At 62.7% G+C, this 27,690-nt stretch overlaps 2 protein-coding genes across 2 annotated transcripts; both read right to left on the bottom strand.

The window, feature by feature from the left end:
* Nucleotides 1–1,347: 1,347 nt before the first annotated feature.
* Nucleotides 1,348–12,218, bottom strand: LOC311531308 (class I histocompatibility antigen, F10 alpha chain-like). The gene is given in 11 exon segments (XM_084648553.1): nt 1,348–1,986; nt 1,988–2,117; nt 2,120–2,239; nt 2,810–2,842; nt 3,385–3,420; nt 3,875–3,907; nt 4,663–4,773; nt 5,382–5,657; nt 6,014–6,280; nt 7,929–8,189; nt 12,068–12,218. Coding segments are annotated over 11 exon segments (1,380 nt in total). The 5' UTR covers nt 12,129–12,218; the 3' UTR covers nt 1,348–1,934.
* Nucleotides 12,219–20,294: 8,076 nt separating this feature from the next.
* Nucleotides 20,295–24,506, bottom strand: LOC311531060 (uncharacterized protein; the record flags this gene model as incomplete). The annotated part of the gene is made up of 3 exons (XM_084648125.1): nt 20,295–22,565; nt 23,687–23,794; nt 24,299–24,506. The coding sequence occupies 3 exons, from the start codon at nt 24,504–24,506 to the stop codon at nt 21,481–21,483; spliced, it is 1,401 nt and encodes a 466-aa protein (XP_084504251.1). The 3' UTR covers nt 20,295–21,480.
* Nucleotides 24,507–27,690: the final 3,184 nt, after the last annotated feature.

The raw sequence follows: 27,690 nt of genomic DNA, 5'->3' as shown, positions 1-27,690 counted from the left end.
GCTCCTGGTGGATTGTGGGGAGACTCTGCTCCACATTGGCCCCGCAGCCGGTCCTGCTGCAGCTCTGCCTGCCTGAGCCCTACCTCCCTGCCCCGGTGCCCGCTCCCCTGCCCCACCCGACCCCCCCGTGCCCACCCCGGTCTGCCCCTCCCTTCCCATGGGCAGTAGAAGGCAGCTGGATCGAACCCAGCGAACAGGCCCAGCTCCCCGGGGGGTCGGGGTGTGTCTGTCCCCTCCGTGGCCGGCACTTTGTGCGGTGGCCTGTGCGGTGACAGGGGCGCCCAGCCCAGGGCAGGGGACCGGCACAGTGGCTGCGTTTAACTCTCCCCCGGTCACCGCAGGGCCACAAGTTCCCCATGCCGGGGGCCGGGGGGGCGACAGGATGGCGAAGTCGCTGTGTGCTCGCAGCAGCCTGCAGGGTCACGCTTCCTCTTCTCCGGCCACTTCCTCAGCCGCCGGGGCGCGAGGCCGTCACGTGGGGACCCGCGCTCTGGGGGAGCGTCGGAGCTGCTGCTATCCAGCATCTGGCGCCCGCCAGGCCCAGCGCGGGCCACACGCAGAAAAATGGGGCTGAAATGCCGGTCGGGCCAGTCCCCACGGGAGCTGCACCCTGCCCCAGGCCGGGTGGATCTGTGGGGATCTTGCCCCCAGCTGCACCCCCCCGACCTGAGACAGGCACCGACATGCCGTTACCGCCTCGCTAGGCCAGGATCACCTGGGCGCAGCCGCCCCCGCAGAGGGCCACGCCGTGCATAACCAGTCTGAGCGTCTCTCCCCAGAGCTGTCCGCTCCCTGGGGCGGGGACTGGCTGTGCAGCCTGGCGCCGGGGGGGTCTCCGCCTGGCCTGCGCCCCCCAGACACGACTGCAATCCGGGCAATGAACGCACTCCCCCGGCTCTGGCTCGGCTGAGGAGGGGCAGGGTGGGGCTGGGGTGCCTCTGCCCTGCACAGACCCAGACGTCTGCGCGGCGTTAGCCGGGTCTGGCTGTACGCGGTTCTGGAGGGAGCAGCTCTGATTCAAACCGGATCCAGATTAAATTCAACGTGACGGAGCCACTGGGCTTTACCGGCTCTTCCCAGTGCCCGGCTGCAGCGGCGCCAGCAGGGGACGCCCCCGGCCTCGGTCTGAGAATCCCCCACCGCTGACTGGAGTTGTCAGTTCTCAGCAACAGGGCGGTTCGGCTCGCTGGGGCAGCAGAGCCCAGCTCTGGGAGGGGAGACGGGCTCAGACAGACACACAGCAAACGCCCAGCCACAATGGGGCGCACACAAGAGACAGGGCCTTTATTCCAGGGGTTCAGTTACATGATCTAGTCCAGCAAAAAGAACAGGAGGAGTCGTGGCACCTTAGAGACTAACAAATTTATTTGGGCATAAGCTTTGATGGGCTAAAACCCACTTCATCGGATGCACAGAGTGGAAAATACAGTGGGGAGATTTATATACACAGAGAACATGAAACAATGGGTGTTGCCAGACACACTGTAACAGGTTTCACCCCAAGTTTCACCTCACTTAAAAATCCTTACTTAAAAATCAGACATAAAACTACAGAAGTGTCACAGCGAGGGTCGGGGTTATGGCTTGGCCCGGGGTCGGATCACTGGACAGGGGCTGACTTTCTCGTTTTTACCGTATAATTATAAGATAAGTCAACTGGACTATAAACATTGCACTTACATGTCAGCGTACACTACCCAGAGCAATGGAAACCTTTCCTTAGGCAGAGCAACAGAAACAAGTCATGGTATGAAATTGTGGTTTGCACTGAGTTTGCTGGTGTTTTTTGTGCAGCCCGTTGTAAAACTGGGGAAATATCCAGCAGGGTTGAGGTACCGCCTGGCAGGTCTCTGCGCACCCCAGGGGTACGCGTCCCCTGGTTGAGACCTGTGGCTCTGCAGAAATCATGGGGTGCTTGCCCCACACAGCAGCTTTCACTGTAAGTCTGACAGATCCCAGGTACTTAACCCACCGCACCCCGCGAGCGAGCGGCGTACCCAGGGCCTGGGCGCTGAGGCAGAGGGAAAGGGTGAGGGGTTCGGTCCAGGTCACACGGGCAGTCAGCGGCCAAGGCGGGGAGAGAGCCCAGGAGTGACTCCAGCCCAGACGATGCCTGCTGGGGGGTCCCCGTCGTGGAGTGGGGCAGAAACACCCCCGGGGAGGAGCTGCTGAGCTTCTGGAGGGCGGCTGGTCTCTCCCTCACCTGTGTGCCCCCCTGGCTGCATCACGGCCTCCGACCCTGCAGGAACCAGATACAGGGAGTCAGGGTGGAGCCCGGAGCCCCAGAGGCTCCAGTACAGAGGGGCAAAGAGGGTCACGTGCTGCCCCCACGTCAGCGCAGCCCCCATGGGCTCCTGCCCTTTTTTTCCAGTGGCCCCTGCAGGCCTCCCCACTTTTCTGGCGCTGCCCACCCCAGGTGCCCCCGCTTTTTCTACTGTCGCCTCTGCAGGAGCCATGTCTGTTTGTGGGGATCAGGGCTGACACCGGAGAGGGACCCGCTGCAGCCGGACAGGGGTTCCCCCCACCCTCGGGCCGTTCCCCAGACCCTCCCGCAGTGGGGTCACATGGGGGTGAGACACTCCATACCCATCAGGGTCGCTCCCAGCTCTGTCTGGGGCAGGGTGGGGGGAAGAGGAGGGAGTTCCCAGGCTGGTTCATTGCTCCCCACTGCGGGGAGCAGGGCGCTCAGAGCTCCCCCGCTCTGCTCCCAGGCTGGTCTGCTATAGGGGCAGGGCCTGGGGGTCTCTGGGCCTATGGCCGTGGGGAGCTGCCCGCCCAGAGAGCAGCCAGGGCTGGAGTCTCCACTTACCTTGCGAGCCGGTGTCATACCCGGGGTCGCTGCCTGTGGGAGGGAGAAGGGGGTTAGCACTGAGCAGGGAGCTGGTTCCTGGCCGATCCCCCCACCCCACCCCAATGGGATCAGACTGGGGGTGAGCAGAACGTCTCGGAGGCCCAGAAATGGCCCAGCCCAGGCAGGGACCATGGGAAGGGATCAGAAAGGGGGCAGGGGCCGGGTCCAGGCAGACCCAGCTCTGGGGTAATAATCCTCATAACGCACCAGGGCTGGAGGCTGGGTGTGGGGTGTGCAGGGACCCCAGCTGGGGTTGGAATGGCCGGGGGGGGTTCAGGATCTGAGGGTCCTGGTATCTGGGTCCCAGCTCAGTTTTGTTGTGGGAGGGGGGGTCACACTCAGCCCCAGTCCTGTCCCAGCCCCCCCCCCCCCCCCGAGTCCCTGCTGCCTGGAATGACCCCCCTTGCAGAGGGGACCCACCCCCGGCTGGGGGACTGCAGGGCACCCCAGGGCAGGGCCTGGGGAAGGCATCTCCCCAGAGAGGTCTCCGTGACTGCAGCCGATCCCCAGGGCTGGAGCCCCCCGGCACTTACCCCTGGTAGATCCTTTGCTGGATTCTTTGTCGCTGGCTGTGGGGGAGAAGGGGACAGGGTCAGCGTCTCCGAACCCAGGGGGTTGGTGTGCTCCCGGGGTCACAGCCCCCCTCAGAGGGGTTCCAGCCCCACCCGTCCCGTTAGGCCCACCCATGGCCAGGGGAGCTGCCAGCTCGGCCTGGGGGGCCCTGACCCTGAGGTTGGGTGAGGAAGGGCCCATGTGGCGGGGCCTCGCGGTGGGATCTCAGGGACCGTCCCTCCCAGCTCTGCTATGGGGAGCCTGGCCCCAGTGCGGGGAAAGGGGGGCTCCTGGTTACCTGCTCTGCTCACAGATGACCCTCCTGGGGAGTGCGGGGGTGACTCGTCAAGTCCCATTCATACACACCCCCCCCGCGAGATCCCACCCCCGCCTGGTCTCCCTGCTGGGGCCTCTGACCAGGAGCTGAAGGGCTAACGGGCCATCCCTCCTGCTCCATCGTCACCCCCTTACCTTCCAGAGAGGAGCTGGAGTCCCGGTTGCTGGCTGTGGGGGGAGAAGGGGGTTAGGGTCTCCTGAACCGGTGCCGGCGAGGCAGACGCTTCTCTAGGAATCGATTCCACCCCCCACCCCGCCAGCCCAGGGCTCACCACCCCCTGGCCTGCCCCAGACAGGGAACGGCATCGCCCGGAGCTGCCCCGGGCAGAGCCAGCCAAGGGGCCCCCGGCCTGGCCCGGCTCAGCCCGGAGACCAGAGGGGCCTGCACCCCGCAGAGCCGGGGGCACGTCGCGCGACGCAGGGGATTGCGGGTGACTGGCTGAGTCGGTGGTGATGGGGCGTTAGCGCCCAGGCCCGGCGGAGGGTCCCCGGGCTGGGCCGCGGCCCCCCACCCCACACCTGCCAGCAGCACGGGCGGGCTCACGCTCACCCTGAGCTGGAGTGTGGCCGGCTCCGGTTTTCCCTGCAGAGAGAAGGCAGGTCGCAGTGAGTGCGGCCGCTGCCGGGGCAGGAGCCGGCTCCGATCCGCATCCACGGACCCCGGGGGCTCAGCGCGTGACTCAGTGTCCCCAGGGAAGCCGGGCGTAAGGAAGGGAAGAGAGAGACCCGGCGCCATCGGCCCCGGCTCTGGCTCAGCAGCTCCCAGAGGGGGGGTCTCTGGCCCATTCTCCCCTCCCCCGTGGGGCAGTCACACAGCACCAAGGCGGGGGTCTGGATTGCTGCCATCCCCATGACCCAGTGCCCCATCGCCCGCCCCATGCTGACGGGTGGCTCCCCGAGTCCTGGCACCGCCGCCCCATTACCTGGGCGCCGCCTCCTCCAGAGAACAAACCCGACGGTCCCAGCGAAGAGCAGGGCAGCGACCGCGACGGCCCCAATCAGCGCCGGGAGCAGGGCAGAGCGGGATGGGGGCTCTGCACGGGAGCAGGGAGTTAGAGACCCCCCCAAACACCACGTCCTTCCCCCCATTCGTGCCCCCGCGGCTGCCTCTTCACCCTGCCCCGTGCTCCGTGCCCCGGCGGTGAGTCTGTTCCAGGAACGTCTCTTATTCTTCAAACCGCAGTGGCCAGGGGAAGCGGGCGCCCTGCCCTGCCCCTTCCCGAGTGTCCCCTCTCCCCGGGGCCCAGGTCTCGCTGTTCCCCTTCCAATCCGTTGTTAACAGGACTTTTGAACTCCCGCCAACGCACAGGGGCCTGGCACCAGGCTCTCCGTGTTCTCAAGCCCGCTTCACCTCCAGCCGCCGTTTCACTGCCCGGGACCCCAGCCCCAGCTGGGATCCAGGCCGGCTCCGCGGTCACACCCCGCTTCATTTATCAGCTCGCTCCGGCTTTCCGGGGTGCCCCCCGCCCCTGGTTCCTGTCTTAGCCTCCTCCCCCGCCAGCCACATGACCCGCCTGTCCTGCGGCTTCGCTCATTTTCTCCTCCTGGGGAGGTGAGCAAAGTGTGTTACCGGGGGGGCTGTAGGGCCAGTCACCCTGTGACCCCCCCCATTTCATCCAGCGTCCACACACCCCGGCCTCACCCCACGCAGTGTCGAGCGGCTCGGCCAGGCTCTCGTGCTCCACACGGCAGCGGTACAGGCCTCTCTCCCGGGGGTCGATCTCCACCGTGGCCCAGGTGTGGTAGGTCCCGTCCCCGTTGGGCAGGACCCCCCCTCGCCACGTCTCCTGCTCTCTGCTCCCCCCATTTCGCAGCCAGCTCACGGCGATGTCCCGGGGGTAGAAGCTGTGGGCCCGGCAGGAGAGGGTGGTGAGGCCGCCGGGGGCGTCTCTGCCGGTGACTCGCACAACCGGGCGCTCTGGGGAGACGAGGGGGCAGAGGGGGAGGCCGCTGGGTTAGGGCCAGTGAGCAGCACCCGGGTCCCTTGGCACCCCCATGGTCCAGTCGTTGGAAAGCAGGAGCGGTCAGAGCCTGGGAAACACGCCACGGGGACCTGCCCCTCCCCGGAGCCCAGGGGCAGGGGGAGGTGGGACCTGACTGGGGAGCCATCTCTGCACCCTGCCGGCATGGCACAGATGGGGACCCCCCAAAAGGCTCAGCTGACCTCGAGGGGTCTTGCCCTGTAACCCAGCCCTGGGTCACTCTAATTAGTGTCTCAGACAGGCCAGGGAGTGGGGGAGTCTCTGCAGTGGGGGGCTCCCTGCCCCCCCTCACCTCTCCTCTGCAGCATCTCCTTCCCATAGTCCAGGTATTTCTGCAGCCACTCGACGCACTTCCGCTCCAGATAGTCCCGCTGCTGCTGGCTCAGGTGGCTGTCGGCCTCCATCTTCCCCTTGGTGATCTCGGCCTCCTTGCTGGAGGCCACCCAGGTGTGGGTGCGGGTGTCGTAGGAGAGGAAATCCCGCCCGTCGTAGCCGTACTGCCGGAAGCCCCCGTCCGCCGGCAGCTTGCAGCCGTAGGCGTACTGGAAGGTGTGCAGGCCTGGAGAGACACCCACAGAGCTGGGTGAGGCCACAGCCCTGGCCACGGCGCCTGACGTGGCTCGTTAGACCTGACTCGGGGCCACGGCCCCTCGCTGCCCCCCCGGCCCAGCCCCCGCAGGCAGCCTGGGGTGAGTCACTTGTGTTGCTACTGAACTCGATTCCGATGGGGGCACGAAAGCACAGGGGGGCTAGGCAGGGTGTCAGGCGAGCAGCAGCCCTCACCGCAAGATCCAGTGTCCCACAGGGAGGGGGCAAAGGGGGGAATGGGAGGGGAAACTGAGGCATAGCCAGAGGTCGTGACAGGCCTAATGTCGTGGGGAAGGAAAGGGCTCAGTCAGACATGGCTCGGCCAGGAGTTGGGGTTACGGCTCGGCCAGGGGTCAGGGCTAGGGTCACAGCTCAGCTCAGGGCTGGGATTAGGGTTGCAGTTATTGCTCTGCCTGGCCTCAGGGCGAGGGTCGGGGTGAGGGCTTGGCCCAGGGTCGGATCACTGTTAGCCCAGGGGTCGGGTCACAGCTCCGCTCAGCACTGGGGCTGGGGTTCCCCGGGGGCTGGGGTGATGGTTGGTTTCTCCTCTGTCCAGGGTGACGGGCACTGCCCAGGGCAGGGCGAGGGCTGGGGGTACGGTCACTGCTCAGCCTAGAGCTACGGTCCCTGCTGGGGATGGGGACAAGGGACGGGGTCATCGCCAGGTCTGGGCACGGGGTCACCACAGGGATGGGGGTCCCGGCTAGGCCCGGAGATGGGGTCCCTGCTGGGGATGGGGACAAGGGACGGGGTCACCGCCAGGTCTGGGCACGGGGTCACCACAGGGACGGGGATCCCGGCTAGGCCCAGAGATGGGGTCCCTGCTGTGGATGGGGACAAGGGACGGGGTCACCGCCAGGTCTGGGCACGGGGTCACCAGAGGGACGGGGGTCCCGGCTAGGCCCGGAGATGGGGTCCCTGCTGGGGATGGGGACAAGGGACGGGGTCACCGCCAGGTCTGGGCACGGGGTCACCACAGGGACGGGGGTCCCAGCTAGGCCCGGAGATGGGATCCCTGCTGGGGATGGGGACAAGGGACGGGGTCACCGCCAGGTCTGGGCACGGGGTCACCACAGGGACGGGGGTCCCGGCTAGGCCCGGAGATGGGGTCCCTGCTGGGGATGGGGACAAGGGACGGGGTCACCGCCAGGTCTGGGCACGGGGTCACCACAGGGACGGGGGTCCCGGCTAGGCCCGGAGATGGGGTCCCTGCTGGGGATGGGGACAAGGGACGGGGTCACCGCCAGGTCTGGGCACGGGGTCACCACAGGGACGGGGGTCCCAGCTAGGCCCGGAGATGGGGTCCCTGCTGTGGATGGGGACAAGGGACGGGGTCACCGCCAGGTCTGGGCACGGGGTCACCACAGGGATGGGGGTCCCGGCTAGGCCCGGAGATGGGGTCCCTGCTGGGGATGGGGACAAGGGACGGGGTCACCGCCAGACCTGGGGATGGGGGATGGAGTCACTGCTTAGGACCAGGGATATGGGACAGGGTCGTCCCCGGGCCTGGGGTCACCGCTGGGGCCAGGGCTGGAGGATGGAGACAGACCAGAGTCCCTCCTCGGTCCCGGGCTGTGGGGTCACCACCAGGCCCCACGCTCCGGCCCCCAGCCCCTCACCCCGGCTCTGGTTGTAGCGCTCCATGGCGATGCGGACGTTGCCGTTGAAGGCCTCCTGCCAGCCCCGGGCGATCCAGGTCTGCCGCTCCCAGTATTCGGGACCCTCGGCCCGGATCCAGGGGGCGCGGGGCTGGGCCTGGTTCACCTCGCTGTCGAAATGGAAGAAGAGCTGGTCGTCCAGGTACCCGACCACGGTGAACTGGGGCAGCCCCGGGCCCGGCTCCGACACCGCCGTGTAGAAATAGCGCAGCGAGTGCGGGCCTGGGGGGAGAGAGAGAGACCCCCTGTGACGAAGTGGAACTGTTCTTAATGTTTCCTCTGAATAGTGTGGGGGTGCCTCAGTTTCCCCTAGGCAGTTCTTAAGTCTCTAGGTGGTGGGGTAAGGGTGTATGATCATTGCAGAGCCCTAGAGGGCCGGTGTGTGCAGGGGTCTGGACACAGAGAATGGCCGACACCCTGTTTCCTGGCCACTGATGGCCTGGGCCCTTCCCCCCTGCGAGGTGAGAGCTAAAGGGTTGGAGAACAAAGGAATCAGGTGACCACCTGGCCCGGGAAAGGAACAAAGCCCAGAGGAGGAGGGGCTGGAGGGAGTTTCAGTTTGGGGCTGGCTGGGACATGGAGTGAAGTGCAGACGTGGTTGTCTGGCTCACTGCCCCCCAAAATGGACCCAGCTGAGGGGTCCCGTTCTCTGCACCTGCAAGCTCTGTGTTAGACCATGTTCCTGTCGTCTAATAAACCTTCTGTTTTACTGGCTGGCTGAGAGTCCCGTCTGACTGCGAAGTTGGGGTGCAAGACCCTCTGGCTTCCCCAGGAGCCCCGCCTGAGCGGACTCGCTGGGGGAAGCACACGGAGGGGCAGAGGATGCTGAATGCTCTGAGGTCAGACCCAGGAAGGTGGAAGCTGTGTGAGCTGTGTGTCCTGAAGACAGGCTGCTCACAGAAAGGCGACTGCCCCAGAGTCCTGACTGGCTTCATGGGGAGCAGTTCCAGAGCATCGCCCAGGGACTCCGTGACAACTGGTGGCAGCGGTGGGATGTACTGCACCCCGTGGATGGTGCTTCCTGCAGTAAGTGACTGGGGAGCAGTAACACGAAGGGGGATTGCCGAGGACCAGGCCTGCTGAAGGCTCGGAGAGGAGCGGTTTCGGGGGGGCGGTTAACCCCTGGGAGTGTGTGACCAGCGAGAAGGACTGTGCAGTAACAGGGTTCCCCTGGGGATTGCAGCGAGCAGTCCCAGGGGCGGAGGAGTCTGCAGCTCGACCCTGGCAAAGAGGGGGTGACCTCGAGAAGGGCTGGCACACTAGGGGTTCTCCCTGGAAACCGTGGGGAGCTGACAACACACGGGCCTGTGAGTCCACAACAACTTGGGAGGAGCGGAGTGATGGTCTGTCACCGTCTCCTTAAGAAGGACATTGTAACCCTGTGCAGAAAGAGAGGGTTGAGCATTGGAAAGTTCACCAAAGCAGAGTTAATCGTGCAGCTGGAGGAGGATGACCGCTCTAAGGAACAGATTCCTGACCCCCAATGGGGCTATAGCAGGATCTGGGAGCAGCTGGAGTGGGAGCCAGGCATCCCCAAGACTCCTGTCCCCGTCCAGACGGGGGTCTTCACGATCGGGTTCCCCATCGGGGGATCGGAGATGGACGGGATTGGCGCTGAGTCCGAGGGAGCAAGAGGACTGTGGGAGACAGCGAGAGCCCGAGAAAGAGCTGCAGAAGCAGCAGCAGCATGAACTGGCGGTGGGGGAGCGGAGAGGCCTAGGGGACCTCCCCGGGGTGAGTGGGGATAGACCCCGGGGGGCCAGTTCCGCAGGGAACCTCGAGACTAAATTGCTGCCCCTGGTTAAGGAGGGGGGGATGTGGATGCCCACCTCACTGCCTTTGAGCAGGCTGGCGATTTGAACCAAGGGGACCCTGCGGAAAAGCCCCGGTGTCTAGCTCCCTTGCTGGGTCCCAAGGCCATAGACTCCGTCATCCAGATGGTTGGGGATGTGGACAGGCTCCCACTCCTGGTCCCAACCTATATGTCTGTGTGGAGTTTCCTGGGGCCAGGCCCCTCGGATCTCCAGTGGGAGCAGAAGGTGATGGTCAATGGGGAGACATTCTTGGGGTGGCCAAAGGGCATGGGCTGCATAAACCTTCCCACATGCGGCCTGCGAGTGCTATCGACCACCCCTGACCTAAGGGAGGGCGTGAAACTGGAAGGGCCTGGTGTAACTCCTACCAAGGAAGGCTGGGGCATCCATGGGAACGTTGGTGGCTTCGAACTTCCCCAGGTCACCGGCTAAAGTGACCCCGCTCAGTTCGATCTCGAAGGGGGGAGAGATGTGACGAAGTGGGACTGTTCTTAATGTTTCCTCTGAATAGTGTGGGGGTGCCTCAGTTTCCCCTAGGCAGTTCTTAAGTCTCTAGGTGGTGGGGTAAGGGTGTATGATCATTGCAGAGCCCTAGAGGGCCGGTGTGTGCAGGGGTCTGGACACAGAGAATGGCCGACACCCTGTTTCCTGGCAACTGATGGCCTGGGCCCTTCCCCCCTGCGAGGTGAGAGCTGAACGGTTGGAGAACAAAGGAATCAGGTGACCACCTGGCCCGGGAAAGGAACAAAGCCCAGAGGAGGAGGGGCTGGAGGGAGTTTCAGTTTGGGGCTGGCTGGGACATGGAGTGAAGTGCAGACGGGGTTGTCTGGCTCACTGCCCCCCAAAATGGACCCAGCTGAGGGGTCCCGTTCTCTGCACCTGCAAGCTCTGTGTTAGACCATGTTCCTGTCGTCTAATAAACCTTCTGTTTTACTGGCTGGCTGAGAGTCCCATCTGACTGCGGAGTTGGGGTGCAGGACCCTCTGGCTTCCCCAGGACCCCGCCTGGGCGGACTCGCTGGGGGGAAGCGCACGGAGGGGCAGAGGATGCTGAATGCTCCGAGGTCAGACCCAGGGAGGTGGAAGCAGTGTGAGCTGTGTGTCCTGAAGACAGGCTGCTCACAGAAAGGCGACTGCCCCAGAGTCCTGACTGGCTTCATGGGGAGCAGTTCCAGAGCATCGCCCAGGGACTCCGTGACACCCCCCGTCAGCCAGCCGCCCCCAGCCCAGCCCCCAGGGCGAGCCGGCACCCCACCCCACACTGCAGGGGAGAGAGACCCCCCCCTCCCACCAGCCAGCAGCCCCCCGCCCTATCCCAGGCCCTGAGGAGATCCAGGACCCCTCCCCACACTGCAAGGGGGAGAGACCCCCCCCAGAGCCAGCAGCCCCTTTCCCCAGCCAGCCGCCAGGGCGAGCCGGGACCCCGCCCCACACTGCGAGGGGGTAGATGGGGCCTCACTCTCTGTTGGACCAGGGGTCCATGCAGTGCCCAGCGTGACGGGGGGCCCAATCTCAGTTGAGCAGGGTCCATGCAGCGCCTGGCATGACCGGGGCCCTCATTAACAGCAGCAATTATTGTCTGGCGGCCTCACCCACCTCATGCTGGGCGCTCGCCAGATGGGGGCACGAAACCACAGGGGGGCTAGGCAGGGTGTCAGGCGAGCAGCAGCCCTCACCGCAAAATCCAGTGTCCCACAGGGAGGGGGCAAAGCGGGGAGGATGGGAGGGGAAACTGAGGCATGGCCAGACGTCGTGACATGCCTAATGTCGTGGGGAAGGAAGTGGGGCAGTGCTGACCCAAACACAGACAGCTAGGAAAGGGTTAAACCTTGGCAGTTTGACTCTGACCCCACTTCCTTCGGATCAGGAGCTGAGCCCAGCTGGGAGGCAGCCCTGCTCCCTGTACCGCCCCCCCCCCGCATAACAACTGGCAGGGATTCCCCACTCCCTGCAGCCGTACCCCTCTCCGGGACACCCCCTCTTTCCCCAGGACACCCAGCTATGGGGGTTGGGGGGTGCCCGTGCCCAGCTAGCCACCCTGGGCTTGGTTCTGGCCTCGCGCTCATTTTACACCCCCCGGTAGCAGCTCGCTCCTGATTCACAGCCAGGAGGCCAAGAGCAGAATTGGGCCCTGGGCGGGGGTCCGGATTTGAGCCCCCAAAGCCCCTCCCCCCAATACAAGCCCCCCTGCCCCTGGCCCATCCCCCTAGCGCAGGTCACCGCAGCCCCTAATGGGACAGGATCCTGCCACTCCCCCTGTGCTGGGGGGTAGCACCCCAATACTCACGGCAACAGCCCTCTGGGATGGCGAAGACCCCCAGCAGGAGGAGGGGGAGGGGCACAGCCATGCTGAGCCTGGTCACTCTCCCCCCTACATTGGCCGGGGCGCTCCCCACCAGGATCCCCAACAGAGCGACTCTCCGAGTGCACCTTGTCCCGGGCCTCGCCCCGGGGACTTTGGGGCCTCACGCCGGGGACTTTGCCCCAGAAAGGGCCGGGCCAGCCGAGAAAGCCCCACAAGCGAGCGGCTGCCCCATCACCTGGTACCGTCTGCCAGCTGGGGACTGAAAGTGAAAGTGTCACAGAGGGTGGCACCTCCCCCCCTAGGGTAAACACCTGGCTGGGCAGGGTGGTGTAATGGTTAGAGCAGGGGGGAGGGGCTGGGAGCCAGGACTCCTGGGTTCTCTCCGCAGCTCTGGAAGAGGAGTGGGGGCTAGTGGTGAGAGCAGGACTCACGCTCCCTGCCCCCATGTTATGCCCTGTTCCTGACCCACTGACGAAACGGGCCCTGGTCACGTTCCATCGCGGGGAGGGGGGTCTCTACACTGGGGATCCCGCCCTGGGGGGCTGCGAATGCATCAGTGTGTGAGGCTGCAGCTGCTCTGTAATGCACCTGAGAGCAGGGAGTATAAACCCCCTAGGCTACCCCCAGGACGGACACCCTGGGCTCTAGGCTAAGCCAGGGGTGAGGGAGGGGAACTGGCCCCCCGTGTCTGGGTCTGGCCTGGCCGCAGCTGTCCCCGGGAGCTCTGGCTCAGCCAGTTGCACAGCGCAGGGCCCAGCCGGTCCACGATCCCCCATCCCGGGCCCCCCCTGAGCGCGTCTGTCTCCAGCTGGCGGCCCTGGCAGTGACAGCGACAGGCACCCCAGTGCCCAGCCCCAGAGGGGCGCCCGGCTCCGGGTTCGCATCTGAAACAGAACAGGGGGGTGAGGGGGATCCCGGAAGCCCCCTCCCCTATTACGGGTCGCCCATGGGCCGGGCTCACCCCTTCCCTCCAAATGCCCCCTCGTACCCCAGCCAGCAACCACCCCCCGGCCTCACCCCACACAGTGACACAGACCCAGAGTGAAGAGCCCAGAGGATCACAGGGGCAGGGGCGTCCCCAAAGGGGTGGGAGGAAGGGCAGGCTGCAGGCAGAGTGCGGGGCGTGGAGGGGTCTAAAATGAGATGAGTGTCCCCTGGGTTCCCGGCCCCCCTCACCTCTCCGCTGCAGCTTCTCCTCCCCGTCCTCCAAGTGTTTCCTGAGCCCCTCGCAGACCTGCTCCAGGCTCAGCCTCGCTCCATTGGCATGGGGGGGGTTCGCATCCCTCGCCCCCAGCCCAGCGGGGGAGTCAGGGCTGTAGCCTCCCCGTCGTGTCTGTGCTGTGGGAACCCCCCCCGTGCTGCCGGCCGCCCGGGTCTCATGCTGGAGGGCAAGACGGTCTGGAACCCACACCCACAGCTGGGCACCAGCCTGCACCGACCCCCACATCCGACCCCCCAGACCTTGGGGGAAAGGCGTGTCTGGGCCCAGCCGGCCCCGGCCAGCTCCCGTCCCTGCCTCAGGGTGAACCAGATCTGAGCTTGCAGGTACAAACCCCAGCCCGCCGTTGATCTTTCCCCCATTCACACTCACCCCCCGGCCGTTCTATCGTGTTGCAGTCCACGGAGCTAGCTTAGCCTTTGATTTTACCCAGCCTGTGTCCTGGAATATTGGGGGGCCCTTAGCCCACAGGTCAACACAGTGGGAGGGGCCCCTGCCACCCAGCACCCCCATTTCAGGCAGCCTGCACCAGTGACGGGACCCCCCCTTGTCCCAGACCCTGCAGCCCGGTGGAGAGATGCTGGGGTCTCTGCACTGGACTCACTCCCAGTCTCTCCGGGTGAGTGACTCCCCCGATGGTCCCATTCAGCAGCGCACTTTGCCCGTTCATCACCCCCAATCTCCCATCCCTCTCCACAGAGCCCGATCCACCGTCTGTGCCGTGGGATGAAGCTCCCCAGACCCTCACGGAGAGAAGACCCCCAAGAGCAGCTCCCTGAGCTTGGCCCTCTCTGTTTTCGTGTTCACTGGGGCAGTGAGAATCCCTCCTCCCCCAGCCCCAAAGAGACCTGAGAACCGACTAAGCTGTATTACTTCCCCGCCCCCCGGCAGGGACTGGCTGAGGGGAGACGTCACTCCAGGAGGGACAGAGACACCCCCAGTCCGCTCACCATGTGTGGAGGGCAGCCCAGCTGGGCCGGTCAGTGAAATTTAGGGGGCAGAGCTGCTGGGGGCTGGGGCATCCAGCTAGGGAAAGGGAATTAAAATTAAGTGGCCTTTGCACAGTTCTGAGAGAGGCTCACTGCACAGGGAGCTGGGCTCGTCCTGTCCCTTCTCCCTGCCTCAGTTTTCCCTCTGTAGGAGAAGGATGACAATGCTCTCCTCTGTAAAGAGCTTGGAGATCTGTGGATGACAAGCCATGTGGAGGGGCTGAGAACCACCCAGGGGCTGCACGACTGGGCCCAGGGGCTGCAAGACTGGGCCCCGGATTTGAGGCATTTAAATAACAAGTAGCCATGGCGATGAAACAAGCCTTTATTTTCAGGGTACAGGCTTCGGACTCTCGTCTGTAACTAGCAGTCGGGTTCTGTAGACAACGTCTGTAGATAACGTTGCAGAAACCTCCATCCTGTGCATTACAATAGTGCCCGCCAGCCAGTCCCGGCCCAGGGCCCTGGTGCCAGGCGCTGGACAGACAGGCCCTACCCCAAGGAGCTGGCAATGTACACAGTCAGGACAGTAACTGCGGCAGGGGACACTGAGGCACAGAGATGGCAAATGCCTTGTCCACATTCGCCCAGTGGCAGGGCTGGGAATAGAACCTGAGTCTCCTGAGGTTATGACCTGATCCTATTCCCCACCCGCCTTTGGGCTAAGTTCGTGTGCCAGAAACACACCGCTACAAAGTCATTTCAGTGGCTTGCCTGGACCTGGGTTCCACCCATCCTGGGCTCATTACTGACTCCTGGTGGCAGGCAGAAGCAATTCAGCCATGGAGTTAATCCCGGGGTGAAGGATCTGTCGGCGGGGGGCCAAACAAGAGAACTCCAGGGCGCATTACAGATGAAGCTCAAGGGGTTACCGGGGTCACTCAGTCAGGGATCCGGTTCTGTGCATTTGCTGCCCAAACCCAGAACCACCGGATAGTTGCACTAGGTTATCAAGAGTCACTGAGAGCAGGCCATAAAACACCAGGGAAAGGCTGTTTCAATGCAGTGCACAACTGGCCTGTGGAACTCATTGCCACAAGATGCAGCTGACATAAAGAGCTTAGCAGGACTGGACGCTCCTATGGCTAAGGAGAGCATCCAACCCCGAGTGGTTTTTTTAAAAACTGACCCCCAGAAACAGGTTATTCCACAATTGTCCACAAGGGGGCATCCTACACCTGGAGCAGCTGGCATTGGCCACAAGCAGAGACGGGATACCGGGGTAGATGGGCCTGTGGCACAGTGCGGCCCTGCTGGCACCTTGCTCTCAGTCCCGTGCTAGTTCCCCCAATAAGGCATTCGCTGCTGAGTACTCCATTGGCCCTTCCAGCCTAGACCCTTCCCTCTTGGGGTTCCCAACTCCCCCCTAGCTCTGGGTTCCCAGGCCCCTCTGAGCCAGGGAGCCCTGTCTGTGCCCCCGCAGCCCCTGGCCTCTCCGCAGAGTCTTTCCCACGGGCCACCTCCTGCCCTGCTCCCATAGTACCATCCCCTGGTAAGGGATCCCCCAGCCCTCCTCCTTGGGGCTGTGCATTGATTCCCACAGGTACCCCTGGCCCACCAGTGTCTGGGTTCCAGCCCTCTCCCCCCCCAAACCGCTCCTCTCGCCTGCCCCAGAGTCAGCTAACAGCTGGTTTTTCTCCTTGTCAGGCCTAGAGGGTTAAATCTGACCCCTGAATACCCAGTGTTGATATTCCTTTAATTAGCAGCCCTACAGCAATGGTCTAATGGACCAGCTGGCGTGAAACCAGGCCCAGACCATGCTAAAGGGCAGAATCACCTTTCCCTGAACCTGCACTGTCGTAAAGACTGTGTAACTGCCTTTCCCCTCCTCCTTCCTGAGCCAGAGCCCCCTCTGGAGCCAGGGATTGAATCACTTCCGTCTGAAGGCGGCATACAGTAGTGAGACTAGATGGCAAACGGACACCCCACACTCCAGTATTCAAGAGAGTCATTTACTCACCCACCCTTGTCCTTGTGCTTGGACAGCTCCTACGCAGAAGTCACGATCCTGGGCTAAAGCATCGACCAAATCGGGCATAAGATGTAATTTGATCATGGGCTCCCGTCAGGTTTCGTTTTAAACCAACTATGTTCATCGTTCTCTGAAAAGTTGCATGGAAATTTACAAACGAAGGCCATAGTGTAAGTCTTGTGTCGCGTTAAACACACTCCTAGTAGCTAAGACTCGGCCGTACGAGGCACCACTGTCCAGGAGAGATGAGGTCACAGCTATTACACCAGACTCCCTTCGTGCTGGGGAGATCTCTCATCTCTACACTAAACCTGACCCCGGTGCCCTTCTTGTAATGTAAACGCTTTGAGATGTATGCCAAGGAGTGAATTAATGTCCAAGTTTACACCAAGGTTCCCAGATTTAAATTAGAATTTAATTCTCAAGGTAACAACTCTCAATTCTTTTTTTGTAACAAAATCCTACAATTTGCCTCAATACATATAACTACATTTGTTATAATTTTGGTTTGTAATTAGTTTTTTTTTATTAGCTTAGAAACAGTTTTTGGTATTAGTATGAGAATTACTGTGGAAGTGTATCTTTACACACGACTGGTCTAGAGATGGTCTATACAGGAATTGGCATTTTCATTATACATGTGATATTACACCATATTATGAGTTAGAAATAGAATTTTTGCTTATTTTACTAATGTTTTAAGTTACTTAGGATAATGCCTGGGATAGCCAGAATATTTTAGTTACTGGGAATTAGGAGATTGTTTTGATAATAAACCTAGAAGTTGTTTAAAATTAGAATCAAATTGGGGAAAACTTCTTATTCATAAGAGAAAGATGGAATGAACTCTCCTCAAATTAAAGTTAAGAACCAGCAGAAAAAAGAACAAACCATGAAACTCTGCAATGTAGCAAAACTCCCAGAAAACAATTACCACGTTACAGCAGAAGCTTTCTTTCTGTGCTGAAATGGCCCAGGAAGTAACAACAGAAAGTCGAGCCAAACGACATTTAAACGACTCGGTCAGTGTACATTTGAATCAACAGTGCTGAAGAAGCCACTAAGGAATTCCCAGGGAGGCTGGGCGCCCTGGAAAGGTGGGTATTTCTGGATCCAGCAGGCCAGCTGGATGGGTAAGAAACATGCAGTGACACTGTTGGACAAATTTACAATTTGCAACTGAATCTACCCCAAAATCCGGGCCTGCCCAATGACTGATGATTGACACGATAAATTGATCAGGTTTTGGAACCGAGCTAGCCCCTCAATACAACTGAATAGGAAAATAACTATATACAAAATGTTGCAAAATCCCAGTTTGTTGGATCTGTCTGCGAAGAGACCCGACTCTCTTCCCCCGAGAGCAGCCTTCATCTAAAGCCCCTGAGGTCTGAAAAGCCTGGGCATCTCGCTCCCGACTGGCGAAGAGCCCTCCTACGCACGCAAAGGTCAGGAACTTTGCTCTCCCAAGAGGGCGTCTCTTTTAACTAAAAGTCCTTTATGGACAAGAACCTGGGTTTTGGAACCTTAGAGGTCCGAAGTCCCAAATACACAAAACCCAAGGAAAGAAAGTGCTTGTCTGACAAGCCAAACCTAGCTACGTAAAAATACAATAATAAATCCCCATCCCCACCATCACGCCAGGAGACTCCGGACACCAAAAGGAAGGGGAGAGAACCATCCCCCTTTGCACCAAAGGATGGGACGATTGAACAGGCCGTGCTCACTGCGACGGTTCCACAGGGAATTTCTGTGCTTTGAAGGAAGCCAGACTTTGGCCCTGTAAAGCACACATCTTCCAGAACCCTGATCTCCCTCCTAGTTCAGATTTGTGTCCCAGAAATGTCTTGGATCTTTGCATTGAAATTCTTAAACTTAACAACGTCCACAGATACCAGTAAAATATCCTGGTTCCAAAGAAATGCCAAGCAAAATCACTCTAAACGTCGGGGGGATAGAGCCCTGAAATAGCCGTAAGCATTGAAATCTTCTCCTAAGAATCTGGACGGAGTTACAGGGTTAAATGGAACGCCCTGCAACGAAGTGCTGGTGGCTAAATCCCCGTGCTTGTTTCTCACCGGGAGAGCACTGTAATTGCACAGAAATAACATTTGCATGTTTGGTGGGATAGGCTGATCTAACAGGGACCAACTTACTGCAGCTATTTTGCTGTTGCTTAAAGAACTAACCGCAAGCTCACAATTGTCTTGCTGGGTATTTTCCGCCATCGGGAGCTGCCCTGCCTGTTGGGAGAGCTCTGTAACAATTCCTTGTTTAATGGTTCAGTTCTGCGTTGTCTTATTTAAACTCAGCTCCTAACTTGAAGTGCTACTGAGAACTAGCAACTTCGTTACGTCACTTGTTCTGCTCTGCCCGGTTTCTTACTCCCCCCTGCAGCCATCCGGTCTCCGCAGGGTGAGTGAGAATTGCCAGAGAGAGACAGTCTCAGATCTCTCCCTTGTAACGTGACACTATCGGTGAGAGAGCAAAGCTACCCTCTAACTGCCAAACCTCACTTCTGTTTTAGATGTGGGACATAGACGAGAAAACTTGCACGCTGACTTGAATTGTGGCGTGTGTTTGGACTACAGAGATGTCTAACGTGGTAACGCCTTACACTCCGCACTAGCCTCCGTCCCATTTCTGTGCGCTCCAACGGAAATGTTGCTGGTTTCTCTGTGATTTCAAATACTAAGAGGACAGTTTCTTCTTTTTCGGCAAGGTGTGCTTCCTATCTGGAGACGGTCAGACCGGGAGCGAGGTGTAGTACATTTTTACCAGCGAGGGTAACTAACCATTGGAACAATTTACCGATGGCTGGGGTAGACTCTCCACCCCTGACCATGTTTAAATCACAGCTGGCTGGTTTTCTCCGAGATCTGCCCCATTATTGATCGTAGGGCCGGTCTCTGGCCTGTGCTATCCAGGGGGTCAGCCGGATGATCACAGTGGTCCCGTCTGGCCTTGGACTCCATCAGTCTCCATATACATGTGCTTTGCCTGTGACCCTCTGCATCTAAAGGCCTTGCCCGTAGGCCCGTGACCTGGAGGACAGACGCGCCTTCACTCCTCACGCAGCCTTCCCCAGCGGCTCGCCTTGCCGGGCGTTTCAGGCCACAGCCCCACACCCCACTGGTCTGAGCCATGTTACTATCTTCTGCCATTTCCAGACTTCTGCCTGTGAATGCCACCGAACCAGAGCTGACCCCTCTGCCGGTCCTGGGCCTCTCCCCAGCCTTTGCAATCCGGCACTGCTAGCCCCACACGCTGCAGCCACTGGGCACTGCTGCATTAACCCCTCATCCACCAGCAACACAGGCGGTGTCATCTTTTCCAATCCTGGCAGAGGCTTTGATCCCCCCGGAGTTTCCAGCTCTGCTTGTGGGGGTGACAGACTGTCTCTGCCATCCCTGCCAGGGCGGAAGGGACCAGCTGGGGCTGCTGGGCCCCTCTTCTTCCCCTCCCATCAGTGACAGGCTTGGCCTGGCTACAGGTCCAGTTGGGGGGGGGGCACCTCAGCCCTGCTCAGGGTCCCAGCAATCAGGAGACGCCCCCTCCCATCCTGGGGGCGCCTGTTTCATCCCTCTGGCATCAGCACAATTCCATCGGACACTCATCAGCTGCCTCCCATCCCTCCCCAATGCAAAGCATTCACAGCCTCGACATCCGGGTCTGAGAAACAAACCCTGCGGGCCCCAGCCCTGTACCTCTGTCCTCCCACACTCCCTGCCTGCCCCTACCTCCCCGCCACTGCAGGGATGAGGGACTCGCAGCCCCCCCCCATTCCCTCTGGGTCAAGTGCTAGCTCTCAGTCCATGACTCTCACCCTCAGCCAACAGAAACCCCGCAGCCCCCAGCCCTGTACCTCCATCGTCCCATGCTCCCTGCCCGCCCTTACCTCCCCACATTGCAGGGATCAGGGACTCATGGTCCCCCCAAACACACCCCTCTCAGCCTCTCACTCTCGGTCCGTGACTCTCACCCTCAGCCGACAGAAACCCTGGAGCTTCCCGACGCAGCGACTCCTGGTCTTTTCTACATGGTTTATTGATCACTTGCAGGGTCCATCCAGCACTGAACTCTCTGGGGAGGGGGAAGAGGAGAAATGAGGCAAAGGGATGCGCAGGAGAGACCTGGCTGGACTCCTGGCCCGGTCGGGCAGCCTCGGCCATCGCGGGACGACGTCATCGGCCTTTTATCCATTGAGCTAGAATGGAACGCCTCATCATAAATACAGCTTGTTAAATACAGCCAGGAAGGGGGTGACAGCACTTGCCAAGTCCCGCAGGCGGCAGGGAGCTCCTGACAAGGGCTCTGGGGTACCACTGACAGGGTGCACAGTGCCACGCTCCTTGGGGAGACACGGGGAAATGAGAGCGAGTGGGACTGGCTCTCTGTCCTGCCAGCCAAGCCCCAGCACAGCCCATTACATGCGAGCCACCCCAGCACCCAGCTCCCTGGGGAGCACCAAAGGGAGAGGGCAGCGCCTCCCAGGACACGGCTTCAGCCGGGCAGGATGCAGCCCCTGTGTTTTCCATGGCTGGGGAATCAAAGGGAGGTGCCAGGTTCCGGGCCCAGCCATGAGGAGGAACGGATCTGGGCTGCCTGGGCTTGGCAGAGCCAGAGGAGGGGTCTGATCAGCTGCTAGCAGGGATGGGGTGGCCGGATACTTGGGAGAGGTGCGAGGGAATAGGTGAGCGCACCCCTCACTCTGGCTGGCTCTAGCAGGATGGTGAGGGGGTCTCCTGCCCCGCGTGGCGTCTCTGGTGGGCGGGTACCGGGGGACCAGCCGGGCCTAGCAGGATGGTGAGGGGGTCTCCTGCCCCTCGTGGGGTCTCTGGTGGGCGGGTACCGGGGGACCAGCCGGGCGGCGAGGGGGTCTCCTGCCCCACGTGGCGTCTCTGGTGGGCGGGTACCGGGGGACCAGCCGGGCCTAGCAGGGTGGCGAGGGGGTCTCCTGCCCCACGTGGGGTCTCTGGTGGGCGGGTACTGGGGGACCAGCCGGGCCTAGCAGGGCGGCGAGGGGGTCTCCTGCCCCACGTGGGGTCTCTGGTGGGCAGGGACCAGCCGGGCCTAGCAGGGCGGCGAGGGGGTCTCCTGCCCCCCGTGGGGTCTCTGGTGGGTGGGGACCAGGGGGACCAGCCGGGCCTAGCAGGGCGGCGAGGGGGGTCTCTTGCCCTGCGTGGGGTCTCTGGTGGGCGGGGACCAGCCGGGCCTAGCAGGGCAGCGAGGGGGTCTCCTGCCCCGCGTGGGGTCTCTGGTGGGCGGAGAGGCCGGTGCCGCACGGGACGCTCTCCCCGCACTCGGGGCACGGGCAGGCTCGGGTCCCGGCGTGGGTCCTCTGGTGGCGGCTGAGGTTGGAGCTCTGGCTGAAGGTTTTCTGGCAGCGGGGGCAGTGGAAGGGGCGCTCGCCCGTGTGCAGAATGAGGTGGGTGACCAGGTTGGAGCTCTGGAGGAAGCACTTGCCGCACTCGGGGCAGCGGAAGGGCCGCTCAGCCGCGTGGACCCGCCGGTGCCGGTTGAGGGTGGAGCTCTGGGCGAAGGCCCGGCCGCACTCGGCGCAGGCGTAGGGCCGCTCGGCCGTGTGGACCCGCCGGTGCGTCACCAGGGTGGACTTGACGCCGAAGCCCTTCCCGCACTCGGGGCACCGGTGGGGCCGCTCGCCCGTGTGGACCCGCCGGTGCCGGTGCAGGTGGGAGCTGTGGCTGAAGCGCTTGCCGCAGTCGGGGCACCGGTAGGGCCGCTCCCCGGTGTGGACGCGCCGGTGCATGACCAGGTGGGAGGTGCGGCGGAAGCGCTTGCCGCAGTCGGGGCAGCGGTAGGGGGTCTCGGCCGTGTGGGTGCGCTGGTGCCGGATCAGGTTGGAGCTCTGGGCAAAGCGCTTGCCGCACTCGGCACAGGCGTAGGGCTCCTCACCCGTGTGGACGCGCCGGTGCGTGGTCAGGTCCGAGCTCTGGCTGAAGCCCTTCCCGCACTGGGGGCACTTGTAGGGCCGCTCCCCCGTGTGCACGGTCTGGTGCCGGAGGAGGTGCGCGCTCTGGCCGAAGCCCTTCCCGCACTCGGGGCAGGTGAAGAGTCTGTCTCCCAGGGAGGCTCTGGGCTGGGCCACGGTCCTGTGGGGGCCCCTTAAATCCGCCCCGTACGGCGCGGACTCACCCGGTCTCTCCGCCTCCTGACGCTTGCAGGCCGCTCCCCGCTGAGGACTCTGGGAACTTCCCGGTAACGTCCCATACAGTTCTGCTGGCTCCGGACCGTCCTGTTCGGGATTCTCCTCGGCCTCACTCGTCAGCCCCTCGGCTGCTGGGAGAGAATCCAGACAGGGGTCAGTCTCGACTGGGAAAGGGGGGTGGCAAAGCAAAGAACATTCCCCTGTGGCTGGGAATCTGCCCCTCAGGGAGAGACCCGAGTCGGGAGCCCTGCGGGGTTCAGGGCTCATTTCAAAGCAATGCACTGATGTTCCCGGCCCCTCTGGCTGGGGAGATGATTCACAGCTGCTGTGCTGCCTTCCTGAGTCTGCAGACAGGGAGCCGGGTGTCTGGGCTGCTGCTCCTCAGAGCTTCCCCAGCAGCAGAAGCAAAGGGAAATTGGCAAGAATCTGGTCAGTTTCAGGGCTGCTGTGAGAGGGATCAGGTCAATTTCACACTGTCCCTGCTGGGAGGCTCTGAACTTGGAGCTATTCACCAGGGGGACAAACAGACAGATAAACACACTAGGATCTAGGGATGAGGGATGGATGGGGTAGGAGCTAGGGATGGGAGTAGACAGACGTCTCCCTTCCTGCAGCACGTGGCCATCACATTTCCAGGCAGCACCCTGGCTGCAGGAGCTCCCTGAGGCCCCCACGGGCTTAAATTGTCACAGATTTTCAGAAAGAAAATAATCCCTAGCTACAAGGCAGCTCACGGTCATTATCCCCATCTGTACAATGGGGAAACTGAGGCACTGCCCCCCAAACGCAAATCCAGCTCTCCTGACTCGCAGGCCAGAGCTGTATCCACTAGGCCACGCGGCCTCCCGGTGCCTGTGAAGCGAACTGAATAAGGGCACAGCCAAAGCGAGCACAGGAGCAAACCCCAGGCGCCAGGGCACCCGAGCCATAGGGCGGGGGGTCTCTGAGAGCAGGCAGCGTGAGCCAGCAGCTGTCCTCTGGTTCGGGACTCCGGGCTCCGTTCCCGGCCCTGCTGCCGGGTGACCCTGCACAAGCCACGTCCCCTCTCTGGGCCCGTTTCCCCTCCCGCCCTGTGTGCGTCCGGCCTAGTCAGACTGGGAGCTCTGCAGGGCTGGGCAGCCTCTGCGGGATCGTACAGCACCCAGCACGGTGGGGTCCCGGCCCACGAGCTCTGCTAATGCAAATAGTAATAACGACACCCCATGCTGGGGGGTTTGCCCGGGTTTCCGACTCGGGTTAAGCGATTCCTCACCTGTGCAGGCGTCTCTCGGGGTCTCCTCAGCACCCCGGGGACCCGGGACCCACCGCTCTGCCCCTCGCTCCATCCGGGAGAGCGCGTCCGGCCCAGGGATGAGAAATCCTGCTCGGGGGACAGGGACAGGCGAGATCAGGGCTGGGGACGTAGCCCCACGTTTGTCACATGGAAGGGTCCGTGATTCTAACGAAGCCCCTTTTCGGGCTGGTCCAGGGCGCAGGGAGTGGGGTGGAGAGATACAGAGCTCGACCGGTCTGACCCGGGGCGTGGGGATTGGGCAGGATACTGCGGGGATGGGCCCGTGGGGCTGACCCGGGGGGCAGGGAGGGGGCAGGATACTGGGCGGGATGGGCCCGGGAGGCAGGGAGGGGGCAGGATACCGGGCAGGATGGGCCTGGGGGGCAGGGAGGGGGATACCACCCCGGGGGGTACCACAGCCCCTGGGGTCTCACTGTCCCCGCTACAGACACCCGGGGTGGGGGGGCTGTGGGAGGGCCGGGGGGGCTGTGGGATGTTCAGATCTCAGTCGCCCCCCTGCCCGGTGCCCATCAGCCGGTGGGGGCTGCTCCTGCCCGCCCCCTTCCAGCCCCCCCCCGCGGCCCCCCGCACCTGCCGGCCCCGGCTCAGCAGCTCCCCCGGCGGAGCTCGGCGCTGCGCGGCCCAGGGGCGGCTCCAGCCCAGCGCGGCCCCCGGGCTCCCCCCGCCCGGGCCGGGCGCAGCAGCGGGGCCGGGCGCGGATGCAGCCGCGGCGCTGACCCAGGAAGCCCAACCCCCGGGCGGGGGGGCGGGGAGAGCGGCCCCCGGGATGGGGGGGCATGGACCCGCCCCCGGACCCGCCCCTCCCGGGCGGTTCCCACCCTCCCGGAGGGGCCTGGAGGCTCCCGGAATCACAGACCCGTGTCTGGCGGGGAACCAGCAGGACCAGGGCCAAGCAAAGCGCCCGCCCAGCTCTGGCTGCTCCTCGATCCCATGCTGGGCCCCCCAGTCCTGCAGCCCCCTGCCCCCCACCCGCTCAGCTCCCCTGCTCCAGGGCTGCCTGCCGGAGGGGCAAGGGGGGGCTGGACGGGGCACCCAGATACCCCGGGGTTGGGGCGCTCGCCTGGGAGACCTGCCTGCAATTGCCAGCTCGCCCCGGGGGGCCTGGGAGAGCTTGGGCCAGGCCCTCAGCCTCTGGGTCCCGCCGGCCATGGGGTGACACCCCAAGATTCATGTATTAGACACTGGGACCTCAGAGCGACCCGCATGACCCCAAAGAGCCACCGGGGTGTGAAGTCCTTGTTTCATTCCCTCCAGTCTCTCCCCAGGGAAGCAGGGTCACAGGGGAGCTGTGGGGTGCGTGTGGGTGTGTGTTATTCTCACAACAAACATGTTAACAACTGGCAAGTTGATCAGGCCACTGGTTAGGAAAAGCCGGCTGGTGGGTTAATAACCGAGCCGGGTTAATAATTCAATCACGGGGCGCTTTCCTACCGGGTGCTGCAAAGAGCCGCAGGAGACGGGGTGAGCAGGCCCTCGGGGCGTGCGAGCCGCAGTCCGAGTATCCCTGCCCCAGAGCCCGCGAGGCTCAGACACGCTGGGAACGGGGGCCGGGTACGGCCCTTGGAGAGACAGAGAGCTTGACACCCGTATCGGACCCCTGCTCCGGCCTGGCTGGGATCAGCAGGGGTGTGGGGGAGCAGAGAGGCCACAGGGGAGCCCAACGGGGGCTGCTCAAGGCCTGGCTGGGCCATGGGGCCGGCCTGCGTGTGGATCACGCAGGGGAAGTCCCCAGCCGGCGTAGCGGGGCCTGTCACGCAGGGAGCTCCTGGGGGAGGGATCCGAAACTCAGCCTTGGGGCGAAACCTTCCAGGCCTAAGTGGGTCACAGAGCAGAACCAGCAGGTTATACGGTGTCGCCGATAAACCCCTCAAGAGCATTTCCTGGGGGGCCCGCCGCCCCGTTTATACTCCTGTTCTCTCGGACAAAGGACTCGGGGCGACTGGGAAACGCAAAGCCACTTTAGTCTTCCTGGTTCGGAGCAGGAAAACCCCAAACAGCCCCGGCCCTGAGTGCCAGGGCCCGGTTCCGGATGCTGCATTTCAACCCCGCCCCAGGCCCTTCCCCGCGCCCCGTCCTTCCTTCCTGAACGAGAGGAAACCCGGCTGCCCGTTTTACTAACTGACACTATGGGCCAATTAACCCAGAAGCTAGAGAAAGAAACGCAGAGCTGGTCCTAGGGGAGTGACCTAGGTAGTGCTGGAGGTAGAAAGAAGAGTAGCATGGGGAAAACACTGGGCTATATCTCAGGACGCCTGGGTCCTATTCCTGACTCTGCCACTGAGCTGCTGGCTGACCTTGGGCAAGTTACTCAATCTCTCCGTGCCTCATCTCCCTACTTGTGAATGGGGAGAATTTCTGCTTTGCCTGTTTAGAGTGTAAGCTCCTGGGGGCAGGACTGTCTCTTCCACGGGTAGGGCCAGCCGCTGGCACCGGGGGCCCTGGTCCCTGGTAATACAATGGCAGTGAGCAGAGGCCCTCGACGGTGGAGATCTGACGAGTCCGTGTCGCGTCACCTGGAATAGGGCAGCTTCCCTTTAACCAGCCCGTGAGCCTCCCGAGGCGCTCACCGTGCTCCGCGGGTCGGAAGCTGCCAGAACCCAGCCGCGTCTCCGTCTCGTTAACAAACACGGGGGTTTGGGGCCCAGGTTACTCTTGTGTAATGAGCGAACGACACGATGTGCCCAATCAGAGACCCAGCCCTGGAGTCCCCAGTGCGACCGCGGCTGCCTTCCAGCGGGCCTGTCCGACGCCCCGGCCCTCTGCACCCTTCTCCCCCCAGCTTTTCATTTACCACCTGCTGACGCTAGCTTAACCAAAGGACAGAAACTGCGTCAAGTCACAGCTGTGAACGTACGGAGCCAGCCTGTCCCGGAGACGCTGGTGAGCCGCTGTGACACCAGCCAGGCTGTCCCCGCTAACCAGCATTTACACGCCCAGCTGGCTTGGGCCTGCAGAGATCGGTCAGTCGGCCGGGCTGATAGGCGGAGGGGCCAGATCCCCAGCCAGTGTGAATCCACACAGACCCCACTGGGGCTGGGGCCGATTCACGCCAGCCGGGGACCCGGCCCCACCGACCCCACTGGGGCTGCGGCCGATTTACGCCAGCCGAATCCAGGGCTCTGGGCACCGGTGGCTCTGCCGGACACCCCAGCCTCGGCCCCTGCGGCTCAGGGATCAACCCCTGCTGCTTCCGGGGGAATCAGCCGTGCCAGTAAAGTCTCTCTGGACAGAACCAGGGTTGGGATAGTAACTTCCTGGCTCTGTCCAACCGCTGGAAATCAGCTGGGTTCTGAGAGCAGAAGAAATGTCTGTTTGGAGCCACTTCACCTCCCGGCTGGCACCCCCTGCACCCAGTGTGGAGGAGGGGCTGGTCGGGGCTTCCCCCCCCCAGGCTGCTGGAGGGGCCCAGCAGTGGTGAGGTGGAGCCTGTTGGGGGGGCTGGGTAGCCAGGGGGTCAGCGATCACCTCAGGGCACCGTGCCCGGATTCCCCGGCGCTGTTGGGGCATTTGTAGGGGCACTGCCCGGTGTGGATCCTCTGGGGCCGGGTGAGCCCCGAATCCTGGCCAAAGCTTTTCTGGCAGACGGGGCACTGGAAGGGGCGCTCGGCTGTGTGGGTGCGCTGGTGGGTGACGAGGGTGGAGCTGGCCCCAGGGGCCCTCCTGCAGTCGGGGCGCTCACCCGTGTGGGTCTGGCGGGGCTTGACCCGCTGGGCGCTGTGGCTGAAGCCCTTCGCACACTCGGGACAGCAGTAGGGCGTTCGCCCATGTGGACGCGCTGGTGGGTGACGAGGTGGGAGCTCACCCGGAACCCCTTCCCGCAGGCCGGGCGCTTGTAGGGTTTCTCCTCCGTGGGCAGGCTCTGGTGCCGGATGAGGTCGGAGCTGTGAGCAACGCCTTTCCCGCACTCAGGGCACGCGTAGGGACGCTCCCCTGTGTGGACGCGCTGATGCCTGGTCACGTCT

Source organism: Lepidochelys olivacea (assembly GCF_965140295.1).
Source record: "Lepidochelys olivacea isolate rLepOli2 genome assembly, chromosome: 14".
Lineage (NCBI taxonomy): Eukaryota > Metazoa > Chordata > Testudines > Cheloniidae > Lepidochelys > Lepidochelys olivacea.
Note: the sequence above shows the minus strand (reverse complement) of the source record. Positions and strands in the feature narration are given on the sequence as shown.